The sequence below is a fragment of the Caenorhabditis remanei genome, chromosome III, assembly GCF_010183535.1.
Source record: "Caenorhabditis remanei strain PX506 chromosome III, whole genome shotgun sequence".
Taxonomy (NCBI): Eukaryota; Metazoa; Nematoda; class Chromadorea; order Rhabditida; family Rhabditidae; genus Caenorhabditis; species Caenorhabditis remanei.
The window spans coordinates 8,580,379-8,600,000 of record NC_071330.1 but is presented as its reverse complement, the minus strand read 5'-3'; the positions used below and the strand labels follow the sequence as shown (position 1 = coordinate 8,600,000).

The window sequence follows — 19,622 nt, the reverse complement described above, 5'->3', positions numbered from 1 at the left end:
AAGAGGACCTTTTGTCCTTTTTGCCTTCAATGGAAGACAATTTCTTCAAGAATCAAGATGAGAGCGTAAAACTGCAGTAGAATAGAAATTTACAGAGTAAACTTCTCTGGTAAATGGGGCCAGAAATAAATAGGTTCAACAGCAAAAAAATATACTGATTTTTTACTAAAATGTTCTATTTTAAGATACTACAGATGTTTCCAGGAAGTGGTCTACATATAGCATGTTTTAGTGGACTGAAGAATAATGCAAAAATAACTTCGAGAACTTTATCGGCTTCGCTCATCACAGTTCCTTTCACTCTTCTAATTCAGCCAAAAAATCTCTTTGAAAAAGCGAAACAAGAACTCGGGAATTACTTTTCAAGGCTCTTCAAACATGAGCTATCCGGCCGGCAAAAAGTCATTATCTAGCATCCGAATCGGCTTGTTTTGTCTTCCATTCTCTCACAATACTCAACTACTTTGTCCATCCTTTATGGAAGGTTCCAGAAGAGTTTCTTTTCTATGTGGTTCCATGTAGGATCAAAAAGAATAAGAAATGGAGAAGGAAACGATTTAAAACTGAAAAAAGACAACTTCAGGAAGTGTACTAGTCATCGGAAAGAAAATTCTTTTCGAATGAAGATATCCATCTGAAAAACAACTTCCGAAAATCTAAGTACTTTTACTCTTTTTTGAGTTGACTATTCAAACTCCAGAAATGATTCTAAGCAAAAAATGGATGAAAAGGGCGTAGGAATTGTGGAGAATCTAATGTGGAGCTTTCAAAAAAGTGCCATCGCACTTCAATTTCTCTCTTCAAATTTCTTCAATTCACATATTATAATCGGATTTCTTCGTTTCTTTTTTCCCTTGTTGCATATCTTATACTTTTTTTTTGAAAAAGAAACTGAAAATTTGATTGAAAATGGAAACAAACCGAAGACAATAAAAAAGGTTTTCAATTTCAAAAAACTCAAAATGTGAGCTTTGATCCAAGACTCCGGAAGACTTCTTTCACTCCACTGATCGCACAAATTGTGACGTTTTCTTCTTTTATAAATTTTCCATGAAACGATTGAAAAAGTAGAGAATTGGCAACGCTAAAAATGGAAACGATTCTGGCAATTCATTTCCCCAGGCAATTAGTAAAAAACGTTCGTTCTGAAGGACAAAAAGGAAAATTGAGAAAAGAAAAAGAAAAGAAAAGAAAAGAACTGGTAGGAGGGACTTTGAGGGACGATTCAAATGTGAGATATCATTATATATCGGAGAAAAAAGAAGAGGTTCGAAGGACACATGTGACATATTCATTTACTGAAAATAGAAAAGTCAGTGGAAAAAAAGAGAGTAAAACAAGAACAACAACAATAGGTATCGAATTAACTCAAGTTTTGGAACACATTAGCCAATTAAAATGGAATTTGTTGTGAACTTAAAAGTTTAGAAACAAGAATTACGAAGCATATATTCCACATATTTCTCTCGATTATGTGGCAAACCTACAGTAACCATGGAAAACCAACGTCTGCAGTTGTCGAAGTTTAAGAGTTTGTAATAGCAGTGCCACTAATTTTCCACCGTATCTCAACTACAGTAGGACAACCTCAACTAGAGCGTGGATTAAACCTAGAGGTTCACTTTTGTAGATGACAGCTTTCATGTACGGAGACTCCCTAGATGTATCTAGCTAGACGAAAATCCATACAAGCAGTGACTTCATCACACACTTTTCAAGTTTGTCACTCCAACTGAAAACTGGAAAATGCATTTTAGTATTTTTCCAATCTGGAAAATATTTATTTAACGATCTTTAATTTTTAATTACCGTTGATTTTTACTAATTAGTTTAAAGATCATTATTAAAACTATTATGCAGTTGTTCAATGGCCAACTCTCTGAAATTTTAAAAGTTGAGTAGATGCTTACCAATATTTCTGAACCCCATATTTCTTGTGTTCAATTTCTTTATATTCTGTGACAAACTATGTACATTAATCTTCACTTAAAAAGTCCATGCTTTCCCTCAAAAAGATGTTGCATAACATCCTCCTTTCAATTTTTCTCCGTCATCTCACCTGTCCTTTTCAACAAAATCCTCTCTGCCATTGGTCATCTTTCTCTTCCCAAATCGCCTCTGGTCACTTATATGACACCCTGAAACCTGTTATCTTCCTTCCGAAAAAGGAGGGAAAATGGCGTAAGAACCGGTCGATATCTGCGTCTCTTCTTCTCATACACTATTTCTCACTTGACCATTTTCATCTCAATTTACATTTCCAGACGATAGGCAGCACGGACGCCCTTCTCCTTCTGATTCATCTTCAGCTTTCTTATAGAAGAGAAACTTTCTTACTATATATTTTTATTCTTTTTCTTTCGCAATGAAGTGGTAAGTATTACCATTTAAAACTTGTTCTCAATCCTCCTAATCTAGAGAAGTAATAACTCAATAACACACTTATCCTAGATTCATGATCTCTTGATTCATTTTTCAGTCTACTACTGTTAGTGACACTTTCCACGTTTCATGCTCCCTCGAATGCTCAAAAATCTGGGCCACCTGGTCCAATGTCATCTCATTTTGTTGATTGGTTGATTGCTCACGGGTAAATATTCTTTCCAACTTAGACGCTTTAAATGAAATGTTTCGAGATATGAATCAGATGCATTCGATCGTCCAGATGTTGGACCAAACGGAAGTTTCGGTGGAAAGAGAAGATCAGGTGATCCAGTTGAAAAGGAGCCAGTTATATTCATTCATGGCTCTGGAGATGCAGCTCTTTTCACTCAACAACCATTGGCAACTGGTTTCAGCCGAAGTATTCAATACTTTTTGGAACAGAATTATACAGAAGCTGAGTTATATGCAACCACTTGGGGAGATACATGGGGAAGTGGTTCTATGTTGGATACTTACTCCACTATTCACACTTGTGGAAATCTGATTTATTTGAGAAGGTGAGCAATTCAGACTAATTGACAAGAAGCCACCTTTATTTTCAGATTCCTGGAAGCTGTAATTGGTTACACTGGCGCCAAAAAAGTAGACATAATTGCTCATTCAGTTGGTGTTCCTCTGATGAGAAAAGTTGTTAAAGGAGGAACTTTAATTGGAACAGACGGAAATTGCACGTTGGGACCACCACTTGGAGCAAAAGTTGATACATTCCTAGGAATTGCTGGTCCAAATTTCGGTCTTTGCGTCTGTCAACTTGCTCAGACTGTACCTGCTTGGTGCAACGCTTTGGATGGTTTGTATCCTGGATATACTTGTCAAGATCAGGTATTTATGTGCTCATAAGCTTATGGAGTAACATCTGTTTTCAGTTATGGTGTGGATATACTTCTGGAAGTTGCAAACAGGAAAATTACTCAAATCTTCTTCAAAAAACGAATGATGATCCGAACCGTGAAGGAGATCATGTCTATGCAATGTGGAGTGATGGTAGACAGTCTCTCATAAACTCTGAAATTTATTTATTTTTCAGTTGATGAAGTTCTTTTGAATCGTGGAATGGTTTGGGGAAAACCAACAGCCAGAATTCCAGGTAAACAATTGACAAATAAGATTAAATGGATCAATTTTATCTGCTTTCAGGAATGAATGGAAGATGGATCAGTGATCGTAATGGACACGTGGCAATGAAAGATCTTACAGAATTGAGACAATTTGAAGCTATTGTTCATCACTCAATTTGATTTATTTTGCCTTAATTTGTTACTAATTTATTAATTTTATTTTTATTCTTGTTAAGTATTTTTGGCTGTACATTTGGGTTTGAAATTGCAATAAATGATTTATTTTGAAATTTAGGAAGAATTGAAAATGACGGGAAGTTAAGCATTACACCAATTGAAAGCATTTCTAAACATGCGAATCCACGGGGAAAGTGCGACTGTTTGCTGATCAAAACGTGTATTCCAAGTGACGCTGTTTAACTCCGCCCACTGCCACGTCAAGAATGATCGGTCTGCGTGAGGCATCATAGCAAGATGACGTCCATCACGACTACAGATAGCTGCCACGTCATCAATTGAGCCATTCGGATTCAATGGATACGGTAGATTCTCGCAATTGTGATCCGACCCAATCTTGCCCTGATCATCGCAGAAACGGACACAAACTTGTCCATTTTCTCTCAGATTCTGAAGGATTTCAGATGAACGATAAGTGAATCGTCCTTCTCCGTGAGAAGACCACAGTCCTAAAATCGCATTTTCCATTCCAGAAAGCATTATACTTTTGCATTTTTCTATCTGTAATCAGTATTTCTGTGAGTGTTAGAAAAGAGATAACTCACTTTAACTGGTCCAAAACTACTTTCGAACCGTCCGCATTCGTTTTCATCAAGGAATACTGTAGTTTCAAGACATGCATTTCCTTCCCTTTCATCCCCAATCCATCCTAATTGGGCCATTAACTGGCAACCATTACAAACTCCGTATGAAAATGTATCAGTTCTCAATCGGAAATGTTCGAATTGCTTTGAAACTTGTTCATTAAACATTACTCCAGCAGCCCATCCTCTTGCAGAACCAAGAACATCTGCATATGAAAATCCACCAACGAATGCAACACCTCTGAAAATATCTTACAAATATCTCACGAGAACAGTTGAATACCTGTAAGCATCCAATGTGTGTCCTGATAATATATCAGTCATCGTCACATCAAATGTCTGAAATCCGGCCAAAGTGAATGCAGATGCCATTTCACGATCTCCATTTGAACCTTCTTCACGTATAATAGCCACACGAGGAGCTGAAACTTTCAAAAACTGATAAACAAATCAAAAGAAATATGGAAAACCTGTCGAGAAATATTGTTCATGGTAAATAAATGAAGTTTCATAAAACCACTCGAAATCACATTTATAGTTGATCTTCCGACATTTTCCTCGAAACTGAACATTCTATTTCATAAACTTTCCAAACCAATACAATTCCAACCTCTTTCGCTTCTTTCAGACTCTTCATATTCGTCTGAAACTCTCCTAATTTATCCCCAACAAGTTCCCATTCTTCTCGTAGATCAACCAATTTTTCATTGATTTCCAGTTTATCATCCACATGAATTCTGATATGTGCATCTGGACCATAAGTTTCAGAAGCAGTTCCGATGACCTGACATTCAATATTCACGTCTTCGAGTTTTCGGATGACGTCTTCAGAATTCAAGACTTCTATAATAATTCCGCATTCTTCGGCAAACAGAAGATCGATTGGACTTGTATGCTCTTTTGTATTTCTAATGTTCACATCAACTGCTACGTTTCCAGCGAACGCCATTTCCAGAATTGCAGTTATCATCCCACCATCTGATATATCATGTCCTGCAAATCTTCTACTTCTGAAACATATGATTTCAAAAACGAAAGAAAAACCTGCTAGAACTATCGGATGCAACACAGTTCCAATTAACTTATCCATCAACAAAAGATCTTGAACAGTCGAAAAAACCTTTGAAATTTCAGTGAAATCTTCAATATCTGGACAATCATCTCCAATCTGATAAATCAAATATGGTTTAAATTAATTATGGAAATAAAATGGTACCTGTGAATAGACCTGAGCCAATGCACTTCCACCTAATCTCATCTTATTCTTATCTCCACCACATCTTATCCATAAAATCTTCGAACCAGGAGTTGCAGTCAGAGCAGGATTCACTACTTTTGTAACATTTGTACAAGGTGCATAAGCAGAGAGTACAAGTGTTCCAGGACTCTGAAATGTAAATTGTTAGTGATGAAAATGATTTATCCAAACAATGCAGGAATATAGTAACAAACCTTAACCAATTCTCCATGGGCGGTCACTGCCATCGATAACGAATCTTTTCCTCCATCAATCGCACATCCAATCTGCCGAAGTCCTTCACAAAGACTTCCAACTGCATCAACTAAACGAGCACCCTCTCCTTCACATTTTGCAGCCCACATCCAGTTTCCTGACATTTTTACGTCCTTCAAAAATGATGCTATTTTCTGATAAACCGAGTTGTTTGTACCTTTAAATCGGTTATTGGAGCCCAAACAAGGTTCATTATTGTCTCCGAAATACACATTCTTGCTCCTTTTTCAGCATTAATTAGCATTTTGATTGGTTGTTCACCAAGAGATACTGCTCCACCAACCTGGAATTTTAAGAACGCTTCAATTTTTATGAAGAATTCAAAGAATACTGGAAATATTCCACCTTTCATTGCACTGCTTTGCATTAGATGTTTATAGCTCATTTTCTTGAATAGAGAGAAATTGTTCCTGAATTCCAAAAAAAGTTATTTCAGTCAAATCAAACTAGGTCAGTTTTTAACAAGATAAAAACAGTAATAAGACGTTTCAGACGGTTGATCAGAAAGTGTCCCGAATAACTATCTTTTTTTCACTCAAAATCTGAAAAATGAAAGTATTTCTAGAAGTTCACCCTCAACAGTAATTATCTGTAACAAGAATTATGAGGAAATGAACATATTCGCATTTCAAAACGTTCCAAACAAAAGCGGTACATTTAATTTGCAGAAACAAAAACAGCTATTTTTCAGATTCTAAGATCAAGACTCTAATAGAGTTCAGTTCTGATTCTAAAAACCTACTAGATTCCATCTAATAATTCGTACTTTTTGGGGTCTTTGAACCCTCTTTTCTTCCCTTTTTCCGTCCATATTTCCGCCGTACTCCTCATTTTCCGGGTGGCTCCAAAGGGCTCAGTGATGCATAAAATGTCCCCATTCTTCTCGTTTTCCCCGTCCTCTTAACTAAGCTCAAACTCTCTCTTTCTTTCAATTGTTTTTCGGTATTTCTTATTTTTAGGTCTCTTTTCACTTTTCGAGAAAGTATCCCGAAAAGCACTACTAAACCTACTAAATCCAATTCTTTCTCTTCTCATTGTTCCATTTTTAATGTCTTTTCTCTTCCTCGCTTTCCTTCCGAATTTTTCGACGATGGCGGTGAAAAACAGGAAAAAGAATTTTATGTAAAAATTGGATTCCGAAAAAGGAAAAAGGGGTTTGGCTTTAACAACATCAACCTAATGAACTACCATTGTTGGGTGACTAGAATGACAATGAAAAACGTTTTGTTGATTGGCTTTTCGATTCTTTTTTCTTTGGAAAATGAGCCTTTGTTTTTCCACATTTTGGATTCTAATGAACCAAAAAAACATATTTTTAAAGATGGAGCTTCTTTCTTTCAATCAGTATTGATATTCGGCTAGGTTCGGTTTCAATATGGAGGTGAAACCTGGAAGACAGATCATCCTACATTAGAACTCTAGCACAAATTCCTTATGGCTTTTATCTTGATTATGATTGTGCTTCATGGATATTCCACATGTTAAACTTTTCACATTTTGCACTCTAACTCTCCCCAACTAGATAACTTTCTGATCCTATTTCCCTTCAAATGTCAAATCTTTTTTCTTCTTCTTTTTTTCCTCTTCTTCAACAAACGATTCTCGCTTTCCAATCTAATCACGCCTTCTTCTTTTTGGCCGTCAAGACTCCGCCCCTTTTTGCTCCAACTATTTCTTTTTGTTGCAGTCAGTCAGTGGGACGAACAAGCCATCGAAATGCGTATCCACGTTTTAATGCTCTTCACGAGCATTTTCCCTTCAATTCGAACCGATATTTGCTCTCATTGTGACTGTGATTTTCTTTCACATACCGTAGTTTGTAATCGTCCATCTCTACTCGTGAGAACTGTTTCAATGCTTCCAAATATCCAACAACTTCATCTCAACACACTCAATCTTCCTCAACCACCCCATTTTCTGTTCCATCCGAATCTTCGAGTTCTCCGGATGAGTCGATGTGGAATGCATGAAATTCCAGCAAGTACATTTCTTCCATTACCTGGATTAGAGGTTCACTCGTTGTTTCAACAAAACTATAAGACAAAAAAGTGAGTTTCAGGTTATCGACTTATCAAACAATCATTTGGAAACTCTCCCGCCTACCGTACTCCGCAGTCTCAAATTCCTCCGAGTACTCATTTTAACCAACAATCGAATTTCGAACTTGGATCAATTAGCATGGATTTTATCTCCTGGAGTAGTACTTGAACAACTAGATTTATCAGGAAATCCAATTGCAATCGCTACATCAATGACAGTCTTCCCTCCAGTTCGACAACTTTTCCTGTCTGATACAAGGATGGAAAGTGTGAATGAAACGACAATTATGTTCAAAGTAAGTTAACTCCCAGATCTTTGAATTAAAATTACTGATTTTTCAAGAGTTTTTTTCTTTTTCAACTACTTGAAAGTACTTTCTAAACACTTAGAGCACGGACTCACTTATTCACTCTTTTTCTATCTTCTAAAATTTCAGAAACTTCCGGGGAAGTGTGAAAAAGATGTATGTCGTCACATACCAATTCATAATTTGAACGTTTCAATTATCACAACAGTCGATTTTTCTACGAATCGAGATCTGGAAATCGATTCTGGAGCATTGACTGTTTTCTCAAATGCAACTTATGTTGATTTGAGTAATACAAGATTACCAATTGGATTCGAAGAATGGTTGGAGAGAAAGAGTCGAGTCAAAAGTTTGAATATCAGTCATTGTCAGGTTAATATGTAACAACTTTTTTTGAGCAAACGAATCACTTCGAATGAGAAAGCGAGTCTCTACATACAAACGGGTATTTTCAGCTTCCTCTCCACGAAGACACATGGACAGCTTGTGGTCAATTCTTGCATTCACTGGATATTTCAGGAATCGGAGCAAAACGGTTAAGATTCTCAAGATTCTGTCCCATCAGGTATCATCATATTCAGATCTCATTCAAGTTTCCAATCATTCAGAACTGTATTCGCCCGAGATAATCTACTTTCAAGCGTTTACATTGATGCAGTTTCGATTGAATCTCTTCATTTGGAACGAAATATGTTCAGTGATTTCCCGATTCCACCACTTGGAGTTGAACTAACAGAACTTCATACTCTGAGTTTATCACATAATCTGATGACTTCTCTACCACCTCACGCACTCCAATCTTATCCGAATCTACAACATTTTGATATTTCGAATAATCAATTGAGCGAGGTAATCGATTAATCAAAAGTTCTTCTGAATTCTCCATTTTTAAGATTGATCCACAAGCATTTCCATCAATTGGTCTTGGATTGATATCTCTTGATTTAAGTTCAAATCAATTATCATCTCTTCCTCATCCAATTCTTCCATCTCTTCTACTTTTGGATCTCTCTTCCAATACAATTTCACATCTGGATCCCCATTTTTTCACTGGTCTCCCAATGCTTCAACAACTTCGAATCGCTTCAAATCCCACTCTTTTCTCCAGATGTCCGAATCGAGAATCATCGTGTTGGAGTGATCATTTAGATGAATTGACCTCTCTTGTTGATTTGGATATTTCTAATTCTGGACTCGAGTTTTCACTGCATTTGAGACATTTGAGAACATTGAAATCTCTCCTTTTACGAGGAAACGAAATTCGAGTTATCGATGCGAAATCACTTCCAGAGAACTTGAGAACTTTGGATCTAGGAGAAAATCGAGTTCAGTTTACTTCGAATTTCTCAAAACTGGAGCATTTGAGGTATGTTATATTTCAGAATTTATGAGAGCTAAAAATCAACAAATTCTTTAATTCAGAGACTTGCGAGTAGATCAAAATCCACTTCGATGCGACTGTTCTCTTTATGATATTGTTCCTCATCTTCTGAATCAAACTCAAATATCTGATCCTCTTCTTTACTATTGTTTCTCTGGTAAGTTCTCTCTTTTTTCCAATTTAGTATCTATCCATTAAACCTTCAGGATCATGGCAATATCCTCTTCTCCCCTATTTGGCTTCAGTCAAACCATGTGTCGACACAACTCGTAATTTTTATTCTATTCTTATCACCACTTTTGTCATTGCATTTGCCATCGTGGCAGCTCTAATTGGCGGTTTTCTCGTTTATAGAAAGTATGCGGAACGAGCGAATTTCGTATACAAAAGGATTTCACTTGTCGAATCGCCAGTTAGATTATAGATTATTGAAAGATTTATGTCATTTTCAAGTACGGGTAAACTGAAATTATCTCATGTTGTAGAAATGAAGATGAACAATTGTTCGATGTCAGCATAAATAAACGGTGATCAATTGATTTTTCTCTCAAACCTTATCTCTGACGGTTCTAATTTCAGCTAAAGTTTCTCAAAACCGACAAAGCTTCGTTTTTCTTTGGTATGTTAACTTCAATTGTTGACGTGTGTATCTGACGCCATTTCTTCTTTTTCTGTACGTTAGAACGCTTGATTGTGGGGTCAGATACATTCAGTCAGATCTCTTTTTTTTCTTTTTTCAAATGTTGAAAGCCTACATAATCAGAGGCGATTTGTCATTGGACATGTCAGCAGCATTGCGACTCTTTCTTCCATTCAAAACTTGTCCCCGGGGAAATTCAAAACGGAAATCTGACGCGAGAGAAGAAGACATTTCCACACTTCTTCAACTTTTTCTCCTCCAGAAAACGGGGGACTTGTTGACTGTTTACTCACTTACACTACGACTTTTCTCAGTTATAAATCAAATTTCTAAAAGAAAAAGGAACATATAGAACAATTCGTTCTTTTTTTCAGATTTACAAACACAAATTGTATTACTGAATCATGTCACAAAACATGAGAAGAAGAAGTAGTTGGCTGGAAAGCAGACGGACAGAGAGACGGAAAACTAATTTCCGGCTGAATAAACCGAACGATGAAAAACATTTTTTGCGTCTAGCGGTATTAGGTAAACATTTTTCCGATTTGAACGTTCAGAAAACGAGAAAATGAGGGTTGGGTTGCAGTTGAACTATTTCTCACAAAGCTCACTTCTTCCCCGTGTACGAATGAAATGGCATGATCTTTCATAATTTGTTCTATTATTTTCGACGGGACACAACGGTTCGAAGTTTTTCAGTAAACCGACCGTATCAAAATGAGACAGAGCGGCAACTGCCACGTCTGCAAGTGGAGTATGAAGAGGTCCAACACATTGCTGCTGAGCTACCAATCCGGTCACAGATCGATCAACTTTACAGGTTAGATACCTGAAAAGTGAGGTTTTGAAACAAGAAAAGAAATGATTGAATACCTTTTGCTGGCTACTGTTGGAAGTTTCAAGACTCTTCCAAGTGCTTCTCTAACTGTTAAATTCTCAGACAATTTGAGTTTTTGAAGAACACGTGGAACATGTTTCAGATTGAAAATCTTCTTTTCTCTTTCTCCAAGTTGCCGAGTATCCAAATCAACTGCTATTTCTCCGGACTTTCCAATTAACTTGACTCTTTGTTCTGCTACAACATCTCCAACCACTGAAATGTGACATTTTTCTCGTTTAGCTATAGTTTGAAGAGCTTCCAAAAGAGATGGATCCACAAGAGCCGCATCGTTTTCCTGAAAAAAAAACCTTTCTAGAGAACACTCAAAAACTGCGTTAACCTGATACTCAGCAGTCCATAATTCTCTCAAAGAAATGCTTTCGTCCCCAAGTTGGAATGAATTACTGTCTACTGTTACTCCACATCCTTCGACCAATTCTTTGATTACATTTCCTGTAAAATGCATCCGACATCCCATATACTGTATGTCCCCTCACCATTTCCACCAGCTCCTTGATCATGAATTGCCATCAATGGATTTCCTTCGTTTCTCTCGGCACATGATCTCACAACTCTATGTAATTTCCCGCCCATCTCTGCATCCCCACGTTGAACGGCAGCAAAATCTAACTGATTTTCGCGATTTCCCTGCACTGAAACTGAACTTGCTGCTCCACCACCAACTCCAATTCGATATACCGGTCCACCGATTTTAACAACTTTTTGATAAGGAGAGCATGGTTCTTTTCTCACTTCATCTTCATCTAAACCAATTCTTTTCGAGTGGATTTTTTTTTGGTTTTATAACTAACCAATAGCTCCAATTCCTCCAGAAAACATAATTGGTTTCAGATATTCACATCTTTCTCCATTTCCAAGACGTTGTCCGAAAGATCGAGCGAATCCACAAATAACTGGTTCACCAAACTTATTACCATAATCAGATGCTCCATTTGATGCTTCTACGGCAATCTGAAAACATCATTCGTTATAGAAAATTGATGAATTAAAATTCACCTTTGCTGGTTCACTAATTGATGCTGGATACTCGAATGATTCATCTTCCCATGGAAGTTCAAGACCAGGAATATTCAAATTTCCAAAAGAATATCCTACGGTACCTGAATATTTTGTTTTGTAAGTCAGAAAAATTATCAATAATTTCTCTACCTGCAATCTCATAAGCCCCTTTTCCAGTTGCATGAATATCTCGAATTCTTCCTCCAGTTCCAGTTGTTGCACCTTGAAAAGGACAAACGGCAGTTGGAAAATTATGAGTTTCAGCCGAATAGATCAAATGAGAAGGAGAAGAAATTGAAACCATTGGAGAGGCAATCGAGGGATCAGATGGACGGAGACGCCAAACTTTTTCAAATCCACGAATTGAACTTGAAAGTTTTTAAAGTATTCGTTTGAATATAGTGAGCTTAGAATACCTCGAGTTATCACAAAACGCAATCAAGCTGTTATCATTCGAGTGTTTCAAAGTGTCCAGAATAGATGTCATAAGTGATTTTTCTCTTTTTTTCTCATCAATCCATATTTCACCCCGGAAAAACCAATGACGAGAGTGTTCCGAATCAGACTGAGCGAGGTCGAATAGTTCCACATCGGTTGGATTTCTAAATAAAGCAGAATTGAAAAAGAAAAGAGATAATGACTGACTTTTTCACTTTGTTTACAAAAAAATCATAATAAAAATCGAGATCTGATTGATCCAAAGCGAGTCCAAGTTGTTTGTTGGCCTAAAAGCAATATTAATTAAATGGTTAAGCAAACTCATTATAAGTGAAATATTTTGTCTGCATGAATATGAATCTTACTTCAATCAAATTCTGCTTCGACGCCAACACATCAATTAAAAACACTTTTTCAATTGAATAACTTTCATCGTCCAACTTCACATCAGATGGGTAAACGACTTCTGAAAATGACTAACTATTTCTTCATAATCCGTTTTTAATTCTAATTTTACCAGTCATTTTATCTGCTGCGATTTCGAAAAATGTATTTTCATCAACGTTTTCCGGTACTAAATACCGTATTCCTCTCTCGACTCTTTCAATATTTTGAATTCCAGCACTATCGAAAACGTTCAAAATGTTGGTGCACGCAGCAGTTTTGACAGCTGTTCTTGGTCCGATTTCAATCACTTTTCCATGTTTTGAATCAAGTTTTGACTCATTCCAAACGCTTTTTTCGAAAGGAGAATGAGAGAGTAGAGTTTCCAATTTTTGCCAATTGGATTCAATGAATTCAGGCTGAAATGTTTGAAGTTCGTGAGAAGGATACATTTTTGAGAATGAACCAACCTCTTCTGTAACCAGATGATAACAATATTCAACAGAAATATCAAGTTTCTTTTTAGATTTCTTTTCAAAATCTCGTTGAATTTGGCTTATTTTCCTCGATTCCACCGCTTTCGCGTGTAGTTTCAAATGAAACTTAGTCATTTTCTGAGCTGAAAATAAAAGTTTAAAATCAGAAAGTTTCGAATGAATAAAATGAATAAAACGAACAGAAATTGAAGAGTTGATAAGAAATTGAGTGTTTTTATCTGTTTTTCAGTGTGTCGTTGACAAATTCAAACATAACAAAGTCAAGAATAGACAGGTAAATGATATTATTTTATTGAAGTTGACACTAATTGTTCAGTTTAAAAGTTGCAAAAAATTGCACGGAATATGATCAATGATTTCGTGATTCTTCTGTAGATTAATGCCTTTTCTAGAAATTCGCTGAAGTTCGCTAGTGGGTTTCAATTTCATGTTCAGAGCACTTAGTCATTGTTCTTCTCCAATTTTCTCAGTAACATGTCACTTCATAAAAAGCGCGGAACCGTTTCATGATACTCTGAAAATCTTTTAACGTGAAAGGAAAAATTTCTTTATTATCATATTCATATTCATAAAACCAAGTAAAAATGTAAGGAAATGGTGAAAATACAGTAGTTTAATACACATAAAGTCACTAATTTTGCATGGGTAAAAATCATTTCACACTTTCAATGGAGAAAAAGACGCGTCATGGAAAGTGGACAGCGGAAAATATTACAAAAAAAAACATTTTTAAAGTGCAAGAGATATGCAAACGTTGGCGGGAAGAATGAGAAAAATGAGAATGTAATGAATCATCTGAATATATCTTCAACAAACTGACATTAAATTCAGATAACTCACTACACAGCAATCAATTCAATACAATTCTAGAGAGAACTTGGCATTAAAAATCGCACAGTTGTTTTAAAGAAAAAACCGGAGGACGCGTGTTTGAAGGGCGGTTTGTTTTAACATAAGACAGATGAAAATGTGAAAAAATGCTACAGAAAGCAAAATAATATCGGAAACATGCTCTAAATAAAAGGAACTTCAGCGAGTCTTGTGAGCCAGAAAAAAACATAATAACTGAATATTTCAATTTTCTATCACAGGGAAATAGGGAATATTCGATAAAATTCTAGTAACTATAAAAACAAACATGTCTTTTCGTTTGGAACAATTCTGTCGAATATGACCCGAAATAATCAAAAATTAGACTTGGAAATTAGCCGGCGCTGGTTCATTGTCATCGTCATCTTCTTGTGTCAATACCCGTTGCTCTGAAATAATATAATTGGGTTTACAAAGAAATTCCTCGATTATTCAACTAAAACCTCCATCAAAGTTGTTTATCACACGCGAAATATCTTGCTGAATGTGCCCTCCGTCCTCGCTATTCTTCAAAAAGAAACACTTCGTTTTGTTCGTCGTTTTTCTGATTTACAGACACACTTTTGGTTAGTATTTAGATTGACTATTCTAAAAGTTTTACAACTTACTAATTAAAAAACTACTTTAACAATTTTTAAGAAGGAAAATTAAAACTTACAACACCCGTGAAAACAGCTGGTCGAGCACACTTGGCGAAGAGGTTATCTGGCGATTGTCCATGAAGAAGTCCGACAATCACAACCTGAATATATGTAAACATATACATTGATTTCTAAGTTCACAAATCTTATACTTTTTCTTGATCACTTACTGTCATGTTATCACATCCTAATCCACCCATTTGACAATCTGGGGCCAAGCATCGTGTGAGAAGTTCTTCGCAGATCTGCAATTATTCGAATACTAAACCGAGAGTTTTTGTTCGAATGCTTACTGATTGTGGATCTCTTTTTTCAGCTAGTTTTTCGCGAACAAAATCAACGACTTCTTGATTTGTCATCACATCCCAAATACCGTCACAAGCCAAAACAATGAACTCGTGGTCCGAAGTCAATTTGTCAGTAATCACATCGGGGTACGCTGAAAAAGTTAGTCGATTAACGCTTTCAATTCTTTGTATAAATAAACTAACCGGTTACGATCTGCTCCTCTGCGGGCTTCGATTCACAAGTTTTGAATGCAAAATCTCCGAGAGCTCGAGAAAGAGCCAAATTACCATTTACACGATTGAATTCAACCCATCCGCCTGCAGCAATAATACGACGAGCCTCGGTCTCATGAGAAGGCTTATGATCGTAGGATAACGCGCGAGCTTCTCCGACAACTGACGAAACGGCACGAGAATCTCCAGCATTGCCTGGAAATTAGACAAAATGAATTACAATCTAATATTGAAATTCTTGAATAAATTGGAATTGTATAAAATATAAAAACGACTTTATTTCGAATGATTCTTGCTTACAAACTTTTTTGGAATGTTATTTAGTGAATTACCCTTCACTTTCTCATTCTCTTTTATCAATTCTTCAATTTTTTTCCAAAGATCTAATGACGTTTCAAGGTCAAAGTGTAAAAATGTCATTTTAAAAACCTACCACAATAAACATCTCCCTCTTTTATCAACACGACAACTGCTGTCGTTCCGCTGACATCGTCCTTTGTCTCTTCATCAACTCTCATTTGTTGATCCAAATCCAAGAATCCTCTCTCGATGGCCTCTTTAAGATTTCCTTCAGAGAATTCCTTACGAGCTACAACTTTTTTGTGGAGGTTGATTCCTGAGTACTGTGAAACTTTTGATCCACCGTGACCATCGTAAACAGCGAAAAATGCACACTTTGGATCATCAGGGAGCGAAAGAAGATGAGTATGAGCATCTTCCATATCTGTAATTATGCATATTGAATGACATCTGTTTACGATTCTTATTCAGTATCTCAGTGAGGTGCTCCCTCATATATCTGAAATTTCATCGTATTCTCCAAAGGTCCGGTCTACTTGCGCTCACAATTTCAAAGAACACTTTCCCAACTATTACTATTCTCTCAATTACTACTGATTTAATGAATCACAACCTTTTTTCGATTTCTCATTAAAACTAAGTGCACGAAACCTTCATAATTTTCTTTTCAAAACGAAGCTTATTAAAAACTAATGAAGCTCTTCTAAAATGAGATTTTTATTGCAAAATGCTCGGAATGAACCTCCTTACCAACTCTCCATCCTTGCATACAACTGCTCCCAACTAAATAATTCTCGTTGGCGCACGACGCCGACTCTTTTTTGGTTACTGGCTCACTGAGTGTTTGTCCCATTTTTCTGAAAAATTAAAGGTCATAAAAACGATCATATCGAAGGTAGAATGTGATGTTTGAACGATTAGAAAAAGAAACATGTGTAGGGGAAATGAAAAGAGGAACAATTGAGAGAATATTTGAACGAAAAATGATATCGAAAGACTAGGAAGGTTATCATCAAAATGGAATCGCTACTACCTGTTCTTCGAGTTGAAAAGACCAACGAATGGAACACGTATCACGTGATCAAAAGATAAAATGATTCGTTTTTAAGGAAAATAGTTTACGGTTCGATCTGTGTTCAGGGTGGGAAACCAAATGAACTTCCAGGCAAACCAGGGGTAATTTTCGAATACATCTGAAAGATAATTGATTTCATACGTTTTTCAATGTCTAGACATATCTCATTCTTGCACGCACTTATGAATGTTTTCTTGTTAGGGCAATATATGTTCCAGCATGCAAAGAAATGTACAATTTTTTGTTAGGATTGATTCCTACTAATTTTCCGCAATAATAAAACTATCTGCGCTCATTAAAGAATTGAGAAACAACGAAAAATACTCGCTCGAAACGATTACGAAATGAAATCGAGAATCACAGTGTGACATCATCATGTTCTGCGCTTTTGAGCAGAAGCTGGAAATTTTAAAAATTTCATTTTTTAAATTGCTATTGTCGAAATAAAAAAAGTGATACCCGGTGTTTGCGGACTTAATGCTAATTTTAATAATTTTTCCACTAAGTCCGCAAACACCGGGTATCACTTTTTTTATTTCGACAATATATCCTAAACTTCACCGACGCAGTGAAAAAACTACTACTCCTGAAAACAAATAGAAGAAGGTTAAAAGAAAAGAGTGGAGACACAGAACTGTGATTTTATTGTATTTTAACCGATAAAAGTTTTCGTCTCAAGACCACGTGCTAGCAGGAAAAAACGGCCGTCGGGAAATAAAAATGTGACACCAAGTTTCGGTTCATCTTCGTCGTCGCGTCGTCGGACGTCCCTCCTTCGTCGCATCGAAACAAACATTGATACCGAGACACGAAAAGAGGTGAGAGAGGAGACCGACAAACGGACTCTAGGCAGCAATACGAAAATCAATAGAATAGAGAGAGTGAGGGAACATGAGAAGCATAGACATTCGGTCTCCACCATGACCACTGAAAATCACATGGCGCTATGCGGGGAAACCCCCTCATGTGCAAGAATTGATGCAATTGCGCTCTAAACGAAGAACGAAGGAATTTATCAAGTTTATCACGTTTACAGGTTATCATTAGAACATTAAAAATGGCTACAATGTACAGTATGATTGGCGGGTTTCCCCCAATGATTTCAGGACTAATGAATGATCGAAACGGATATGAAATGACAAGCAATCTGAGCTGAGATCCGAAATAAGATACGATTCAAAAGCTGAGAGACTATCAGAAATTGAATGTGGAAGAATTTAAGATTTTCAGATAGTTATTATTTTAGAACAACTTTATTGAATAAAAGACTCTAGCATTGTCTGGATATGACATCAGTGTATGGAAAAATTGTTTCTTTTGATTCTGCTCTAAAGTCCTGAGACTTTGAGTAATGGGACGAAGCTTCCTAAAAAACGCACATCAGAGTTCCAGTTGAGTTTAAATTTTAGGAATATAAGCGTTTCCCGTTTTCACCCTGACAAGTTGTGTGGTTTACGTGGTCAGAAACATATAAAGTTAACCGAATAAACAACTAATCAGTTACAAATTGATAAACATCAAGCTTAAAGAAATAATTGTGTCAACTTTCCAGGTCATAAATCTCAAATTTCTCAAAGTCATAAAAGTATGAAAACTCTGAGTTCAGAAACATATGTGTCATATTGTGTCTTCTCTCCAAAGAGCATCGTGTTTCCTATTTCCGGTATGACGAATTATTATTTCGTAACTACTGTAAGGTTCAGCTTTTTCTCTACATCCGTTACTCGATTCTTATGGATATGTTCTAGTTTTCTAATATATTGTTCATTTGTTTGTGTCCCCGTTTTCCCTTCATAAATTGTTTGTTCAGAATACTGTGTATTCATTGTATTCTTCTCTATTTTGTATAAGAAATGAACATAATTTTTATTCTTTCCATCTTTTGTAATTTAATTTTTGAACTAGTGTTTGGAGTAAGTCAGTTGATTCATGTCACTTTCTACAGTATCTTTTTCTAGTGTCCTCCGAGTCTATCTTCTCTAAACCTTCCACCACCAGTCATTCATACCGAATGCTTGACGAGAAATAGTTGCCAACGAGGGTATATTTGTCGATTGAATAGATGTGTTGGAGGAAGAGCATTCGGGAGTAAAACGAGACAGTTACAGAGCGATGTTAGTGAACAGACATGTCACAAAAAATTTCAATTTATTCAGGTTTCCGAAAGATCTCTGAGAATGAATCAGTGTTGTTCGGATAAACTCCTACCGGAACGATGTATGGAATTCTGTTCAATGAGTAATTATAACGAGTCTTCCGTGTTCCGATTACTTTCTGAACCATACAGATGCCCAGTTTCTTCTCTAGAAATTATTAATTATTGCGCTTCACAGAATTACGATCACCGAGAATGTTGCCAAATGGTAGGTTATGAGAATGCGAATATGTGATGTGGTTATTAAATTTGTTGATTCTGAATTTTGACATTTTAAACGTGTCTGATACTGTATTTTCAGAATGTCTAGTCATACATCTGCCTTTGATTTCAGAAAATGGTTCCCGAGAGCTGCCTGAATCTATGTTTATCGTCTGACGAGAAAACTCATTTTGATGGATCAAAACTTCATTGTTTACAATATATAACTGCAATGAAAGCATGCTTTGAATCCCAATAAATTCTTGATCCCTTTCTTTTCCATAACCATTTTTATGTTCATTGAACCTTCATAGTCTCCGGTATTCCTGTCAAATCGAAACACAAACAAATCAATCCGGAAGAGATCCGGCCGATTTGTTGGCATGGCTATATAATGTGTGTAATTCAAACAAGACACCATGATCACATTTTAAT

At 36.3% G+C, this 19,622-nt stretch overlaps 5 protein-coding genes across 5 annotated transcripts; 2 read left to right on the top strand and 3 right to left on the bottom strand.

Moving 5' to 3' along the window:
- Nucleotides 1–2,552: 2,552 nt before the first annotated feature.
- GCK72_010064 (uncharacterized protein) lies at nucleotides 2,553–3,683 on the top strand (the record flags this gene model as incomplete). Its single annotated transcript, XM_003106077.2, has 6 exons — nucleotides 2,553–2,590; nucleotides 2,637–2,942; nucleotides 2,988–3,267; nucleotides 3,312–3,429; nucleotides 3,473–3,532; nucleotides 3,583–3,683. The coding sequence occupies 6 exons, from the start codon at nucleotides 2,553–2,555 to the stop codon at nucleotides 3,681–3,683; spliced, it is 903 nt and encodes a 300-aa protein (XP_003106125.2).
- Nucleotides 3,684–3,821: 138 nt separating this feature from the next.
- Nucleotides 3,822–6,222, bottom strand: GCK72_010063 (uncharacterized protein; the record flags this gene model as incomplete). Its single annotated transcript, XM_053727670.1, has 9 exons — nucleotides 3,822–4,241; nucleotides 4,286–4,565; nucleotides 4,608–4,746; nucleotides 4,795–4,888; nucleotides 4,935–5,317; nucleotides 5,369–5,492; nucleotides 5,541–5,711; nucleotides 5,777–5,950; nucleotides 5,995–6,222. The coding sequence occupies 9 exons, from the start codon at nucleotides 6,220–6,222 to the stop codon at nucleotides 3,822–3,824; spliced, it is 2,013 nt and encodes a 670-aa protein (XP_053587247.1).
- A 1,469-nt stretch (nucleotides 6,223–7,691) lies between these two features.
- On the top strand, nucleotides 7,692–9,989 carry GCK72_010062 (uncharacterized protein; the record flags this gene model as incomplete). Its single annotated transcript, XM_003106007.2, has 8 exons — nucleotides 7,692–7,847; nucleotides 7,897–8,172; nucleotides 8,314–8,556; nucleotides 8,640–8,749; nucleotides 8,793–9,033; nucleotides 9,078–9,550; nucleotides 9,607–9,722; nucleotides 9,772–9,989. 8 exons carry the CDS (start codon nucleotides 7,692–7,694, stop codon nucleotides 9,987–9,989), a joined length of 1,833 nt encoding a protein of 610 aa, XP_003106055.2.
- Nucleotides 9,990–10,796: 807 nt separating this feature from the next.
- Nucleotides 10,797–13,538, bottom strand: GCK72_010061 (uncharacterized protein; the record flags this gene model as incomplete). The annotated part of the gene is made up of 12 exons (XM_053727669.1): nucleotides 10,797–11,034; nucleotides 11,079–11,380; nucleotides 11,426–11,538; nucleotides 11,583–11,849; nucleotides 11,898–12,057; nucleotides 12,103–12,206; nucleotides 12,256–12,473; nucleotides 12,522–12,707; nucleotides 12,751–12,830; nucleotides 12,909–13,009; nucleotides 13,061–13,346; nucleotides 13,398–13,538. The coding sequence occupies 12 exons, from the start codon at nucleotides 13,536–13,538 to the stop codon at nucleotides 10,797–10,799; spliced, it is 2,196 nt and encodes a 731-aa protein (XP_053587246.1).
- Nucleotides 13,539–14,615: 1,077 nt separating this feature from the next.
- Nucleotides 14,616–16,609, bottom strand: GCK72_010060 (uncharacterized protein; the record flags this gene model as incomplete). Its single annotated transcript, XM_003105965.2, has 8 exons — nucleotides 14,616–14,683; nucleotides 14,738–14,801; nucleotides 14,953–15,036; nucleotides 15,106–15,180; nucleotides 15,229–15,374; nucleotides 15,427–15,651; nucleotides 15,890–16,180; nucleotides 16,507–16,609. 8 exons carry the CDS (start codon nucleotides 16,607–16,609, stop codon nucleotides 14,616–14,618), a joined length of 1,056 nt encoding a protein of 351 aa, XP_003106013.1.
- Nucleotides 16,610–19,622: the final 3,013 nt, after the last annotated feature.